At 38.9% G+C, this 6,223-nt stretch overlaps 1 protein-coding gene across 3 annotated transcripts in view; it reads left to right on the top strand.

Annotated features, from left to right (window-relative positions):
• LOC106868822 (uncharacterized) overlaps positions 1–6,223 on the top strand; it is a 64,238-nt gene that overhangs the window by 455 nt on the left and 57,560 nt on the right. For 2 of the 3 annotated variants that reach the window (XM_014914243.1, XM_014914241.2), the window contains exon 2: positions 1,584–1,674. In XM_014914243.1, coding sequence (XP_014769729.1) covers positions 1,585–1,674 — 90 coding nt within the window. In that variant the 5' untranslated portion in view covers position 1,584. Of the gene's footprint in view, positions 1–1,560; positions 1,675–6,223 lie in introns of all 3 variants that reach the window. The other variant, XM_014914242.1, reaches the window with a different exon arrangement.

The following is a 6,223-nucleotide window of genomic DNA, read 5'->3' on the forward strand; positions in this document are numbered from 1 at the left end:
ATTTGACGAATCACTATATTTCAAAGATGTAAACAACACTTTATCGGTTGTTAAGCGGTGAGGAGGATAAACACAAGCACAAAGACGCACACAAAAAGACAAGTCGTAAGACCGGTGGATAGATTGCTTTGAATAGACATCCATTCCGGCTGAGTGCACACTCAGTTCAATTACCGCTGAGTTCAAGTTTGCCTTTTATCTTTTCGGAGCTGTTAAATAAAGTTTCAGACATTTGCAACGATCGATTCCTCTTTTTCTGTTTGAAGAATAAATCGGCTGTAGTCAGACCGGTAGAGGTTTGGAATCTGCCTGATCTAATTTCTTTATTGCCTACAAGGGACTAAACATTGAGAGGACAAACAAGGACAGACAAAGGGATTAAGTCGATTACATCGACCCCAGTGCGTAACTAGTACTTAATTTATCGACCCCGAAAGGATGAAAGGCAAAGTCGACCTCGGCGGAATTTGAACTCAGAACGTAACGGCAGACGAAATACCGCTAAGCATTTCGCCCGGCGTGCTAACGTTTCTGCCAGCTCGCCACCTTAATCTGGAATCTGCCTGATCTAAACTTGCTTAAGTACAACGTATGTCACGACGGTTCCTCTATGATTCAATCAGCTTCGGAAATCCTTATGTCTGTGTCTCTGTTCTGTGTGCGTGTGAGTGTATGTGTGTGTGTATATGTGTGTGTGTGTGCGTGCGCGCGTGTATGTGTCTGTTTCTGTGTTCCTTTGTCTGTTTGTGTGTGTGTGCGTGCGTGCGCACGCGCGTGTACATGCATATATGTGTGTGTGCTAAATGAATATTTTATACTTAGATGTAGAAGCACTCCTTAAACGTCAGATTTCTTTTGTTCCCAACCGAACTTAGCTATTCTCATAAGATTCGGCAACCAGTCAGTAACGAGATTGTTGTCGTCACCATCATCATATCATCATCAGAAGCTCGACTTATAATTTCGTTTGCAAACTCTGGCGGATAATATTTTGTAGTCAATTTGAAAAGGAAACGGACAATGTCCTTTATAACCAGTCAAGTTGCTGATGGTCCCTTTAGTGATGCTCCAAATAGTCTCGTGGTGTGTTTAATTTGGTCATATCATTACGGAGTCCCTGACCAAGAATCACAACAATGTCTGCAAGAATCTCTTCTCCGTTGTCATTCCCTTGTGCATTCTTTCAAAGAATTTCTTCTCAATGCAGCTCAGCCTATATTTCAAAGAACCAAAGAAGTAACCTCTACACAGGTGCTAGAAATATCTGCTTAGAATTCCCGCCTGAATTACATTTCCTGTTTTAAAATAAGGACATGTTGCACCTTTTCTTTTAATCGTTTTCTCAATGCGGTAGGATTTGATTTGAGGGAATTTGGTTTGATTTCTAGCAAGTTAAACGACCAACAAGAGACTCCTTCGTATGATTTTAGTAGTGTTCTAATATATTGTAGAGAGATCTGCCTGTTTAGGCGTCTATTCTATATGTGGCAGAAGTTGTTGTTGTTGTTGTTGTTGATGACGCGGTTGTTGCTGTTGCTATAATCATCGGATCATTTTCAGAAGTTGTATTTTAAATTTTGAAGAATGGCCTCAAGTGGTATCCAAGAACATAATGAAGCACGCAGGAAACAGATGCATATGGAGCGAATTGCAAATTTACAAAAATCTATTGGTGTAAGTAAACTTATTTCTTTGTATTCATATAAACATCTTACTGTAATCTAGCCAAGCTTATAATATATCTTCTTGCTCGGGGACACCGTCTTTCAGTTACTAGCGCAGTCTGGTATTTATTTTATCGAGTCGTTAAGTAACAGCTTTTAAGACAACATTGATTTTATACTAGTAAATATAAACATAGGTATGCATAGATAAAGAGATAGACAGACTGACAGATTCCTGTTTGAAGCATTAATAACGTTCGTTGCTTAATGACTGCTATCTTAAACATTCGCATGAATTTGGAAGAATCGTTAGGAAAATCGAACAAAAGTTGTTTGTGCTATTTAGTTACGGCTTATACGCTAATACGTTCCGAAGTCAAATCCTGCCAGGGTCAACAACACCCTTCATCTTTCCGGAGTCAGTAAAATGAGATATTGCTCAAGTACTGGAATCATTTCCTAGAATGCATTCTAGACGTGAATGAGATAAGAACGTAACACATTAAACTTTCACGTGGCATCAGCAATCACCTTTTATTATATGGTGACCAATATTTTATTCCATTTCTATTCATGTGTCTGCGTGTGTGTGTGTGTGTGTGTGTGTGTGTATGCACACATACACTCGCATACATACAGACACATACACTCATGCACACTCACTCTCACATGCACATACATTTATGTATATACAAAACCATTTATAACCCATACATCGTTTTAATACATCCACTGTTACCCTCTCGTCTTCGTTACTATCGTTTTGATCACCTTGCTTGTCATCGCAAGTCATTTCCTTCACGTATCTTGCACCTGCAGCACTTTAAATCAATGATCATCATCCGATGAAGTGATTCCGAAAGCAGAATGAAGTGTTGACATCTGTCGTAAATAAATTATCAAATTACAAAAACATTGCTTAATAGAATACATGTGGTTTGGACATAATCATTTAAACGTTAAATCTATCATGTTTAGACAATGAACACAATGTTTGTATATCATTAGAATCTACTGATAATTAATTACACGTCATATCTTCGAAGATCAGTCTAGTTTTCCATGCATTTTCAGTTGCTGGCGAAGGCGTCTGACTGACAGAATCGTTAGCACGCCGGACAAAATGCTTAGTGACATTTCGTCCGTCTCTACTTTCGGAGTTCAGATTCAACCGAAGTCGACTTTGCCTTTCATCCTTTCGAACTCGATAAATTAAGTACCAGTTGAACACTGGGTCGATGTGATCGACACGTCCCCTCCCCACAAATGGCTGGCCTTTTGACAAAATTTCAAAGCATTCTTATTATTATTCGGTAGTCTTATTTTTATCACGTGCTTTCACTGCACTACCGAGCGCAGCTCTGAGTGCCTTGGGCATGTGCTGTGGCTTGTTGTGGTGCTCTTATTTTCAATGTATTGTGGTGCTCTTATTTTCAATGTCGTGGTGCTCTTATTTTCAATGCTGTGGTGCTCTTATTTTCAATGTTTTACGTAGGATGTGTGTGGTGCCTAGTAGTGCTATTTTTGAATGCTATATATACTTGTAAGTCCTGAAGTTTTTGCTATGCATTTCTCTGAATGTTTTTTTATCATACCTAATGCGCCTACTATAACAGGAATTGTTTCTATTTGTAGGCTCCACTTTCGAGTTACCTCTATTTCCAAATCTTTGTATTTTGAAAGTTCCTCGTTTCTTTTAGAGAAGCTTTGTCATCTTTTGATATTGATACATCAATTAGAAGGCATTTATTATTATTTTTATTTTTTGGTAATCTCTGACAACTATATCTGGCCTATTATCTTAATTTCTCTATCTGTGTGTATCGACATATCTCAGAGAATGATTGCTTTGTCACGTTTTGAAACCTTTTCTTATTTCTTTATTGCCCACAAGGGGCTAAACATATAGGGGACAAACAAGGACAGACAAAGGGATTAAGTCGATTACATCGACCCCAGTGCGTAACTGGTACTTAATTTATCGACCCCGAAAGGATGAAAAGCAAAGTCGACCTCGGCGGAATTTGAACACATAATGTAACGGCAGACGAAATACTGCTAAGCATTTGGCCCGGTGTGCTAACGTTTCTGCCAGCTCGCTGCCTTTTGAGACCTTTTCTGGCATGTGTTGGGATAGTGTTAGCATAGCTTCCAGTGTATACAGGTTCCAACTCTGTCGTATCTGAATATATTCCTTCTTAGCCAGGACTGGGCAGCCAGGACTGGGCAGTCAGAGACAATATGATTTATTGTTTTCTTCTTCTCCATCACTACATATTCTGAAGTTACTTGTATTTCTCTCTCTATGTGAGAAGGCTTTGGTCTTCTAGTGCAATTAAAAATCCTTCGGTCTCTGTTTTGAGTCCTGAGCTTCTCAGCCATTGTTGGGGTTTTGCTTTGTCTATTTCTTTTCTGTTTAGTTTAATCCAATATTTGCCATGAAAGGGCTTTTCTTGCCATCGTTTTGTCATGATACGTTGCTGTTCCAGTTTTGGTTTGGATTTCATTTGTTTTACAGCTTTTGTTGTTTATTCTTTTCCTTCATAGTTGTTAGCTACTATGATTTCTTTATTGCATCTATCAGCTAGCTTCCTTAAAGAGAGAAAACAGATTTTTTTTGTTTTGTTCGTGTTTTGTGGATATTGTATCAGTTTTCCTTGCTTCTGAAGTAGGTATTTCTGTAATCCTATAGTAATTATTTTGTAACAGTTTTCCAGCTGTATAGGGCCTCTCCCTCCTTCAATACGTTGTATATATAACCTTTCTATGTCAGATTTTGGGTGGTGCATCCTGAATCCTGTCATTATTTTTCTTGTTTTCCTGTCTATTTTTGATTAGTTCATTCAGAGTCCGGCTAAGTATATTGTTGCTGTAACTTATAACTGGGACGGCTAGAGTGTTGAAAACTATTATATTGATTTTCGCATTGATCTCTGTTTTCAGTATTAAACTCGTCTGTAGTATTCCTTTCTTATTTTCTCTTTCATTTGTGAGTGTTGTATCGTATCTAGTTCATTGATTCCTAAGTATTTATATGTCTAGCTTTGGTCTAATCATTATTCTAGAATGTTGCCAGGCGCTCACTGCATTGTACAAGCTACCCAAAATCGTTAGCGGGAAAACAACCCAAGATTTCTAGAGGGGGCTAGTTGAGGATACGAGTGATGATGGCCTAGGATTGAATCAACAAGAACAGTCTGAGTAGTCTTTTCCAGAGGACCTTCGGATCGAAGATCATGGACAATTTCCAAAACTCTTTGGCTTGACAGTGCTACTGAGGGGCATTGCCTGTTCCAGACAAGCTCTTCAGGCATGGAAGTACCAACAGGCAAACCTGCCCGAGATGCTTGCAGGGGGACGAAACTGTCCTATATGCAATAATTCAGTGTCGGTGCATTACAGAGTTGTGGGATTGTATGGAGTAGCTGTTGTTGCGTGTAAGGCGAATTCAGCTGTCCGCCGAGTGTATAGTGAAGATCGACGCACCACCTTCCCTTAGCAGAGAAGGAAGGCAGATCTTTCTCTGTTTAGTATCTCTAGCAAAAGAGGCTGTGTGGTGGACCCGTCTGAAATGTTTGAAGACAGACACATTCCTATCTGGCTAAGCTCTCATCAATTTCATCAAATATCATTTGAAGAGGAAGGTGAGGGTAGAGAAGGAGGTGTTACCTTCTAGTGTGTTTATCAAAAGGTGGTCGACAGCGGCAAGACTGGCGAGACTGAATGGATCTACTCTAAATATGTTTTTTCTGAGCAAGAGGATAGAAACTGGAAAAGAGCTATTTCCCATGCCTTGAAGATAGAAGAGTAATCCAGGATTTTGTGTGGGGTTTACTCCTGATTGCTCTAAATGGACTGCCCTGTTATTGGGGATTCTATTTATTTATCTATTTATTATTTATTTCTCTGCTTTCTATTATATATCTTCTGTTATATTCTTTAATGCGGTAGTATCTTCCCTTGACTGATGCTAACTCAAAATGTTTTTGTTTTTGTAAATTAAGGTAGTGAGCTGGCAGAAACGTTAGCACGCCGGGCGAAATGCTTAGCAGTACTTCGTCTGCTGTTACGTTCGGAGTTCAAATTCCGCCGAGGTCGATTTTGCCTTTCATCCTTGCGGGGGGTCAATAGATTAAGTATCAGTGAAAGACTGGTTCGATGCAATCAAGTATCCTTTCCCTAAAAATTTCAGGCCTTTTGCCTATAATAGAAAGGATTACTATTATTATTATTGTTCAGTAGTTTTATTTTTATAACGTGCTTTCACTTCACTACCGAGCGCAGCTCTGTGCGCCTTGAGTATGTGCTGTGGTTTGCTGTGGTGCTCTTATGTTTACTGTATTGAAAGTGTTTTGCGTAGAATGTGTGCAGTACCCAGTAGTGCAATTTTCTGTATGTTATATATATTTGTAAGTCCTGGTATTTTTGTTATGTATTTGTCTGAATATTTTTTTATTATACCTAAGGCACCTACTATGATAGGAATTGTTTCTGTTTTTAGATTCCACATTCGAGTTATCTCTATTTCCAGGTCTTTGTATTTTGAAAGTTTTTCCATT

Source organism: Octopus bimaculoides, chromosome 2 (assembly GCF_001194135.2).
Source record: "Octopus bimaculoides isolate UCB-OBI-ISO-001 chromosome 2, ASM119413v2, whole genome shotgun sequence".
Lineage (NCBI taxonomy): Eukaryota > Metazoa > Mollusca > Cephalopoda > Octopoda > Octopodidae > Octopus > Octopus bimaculoides.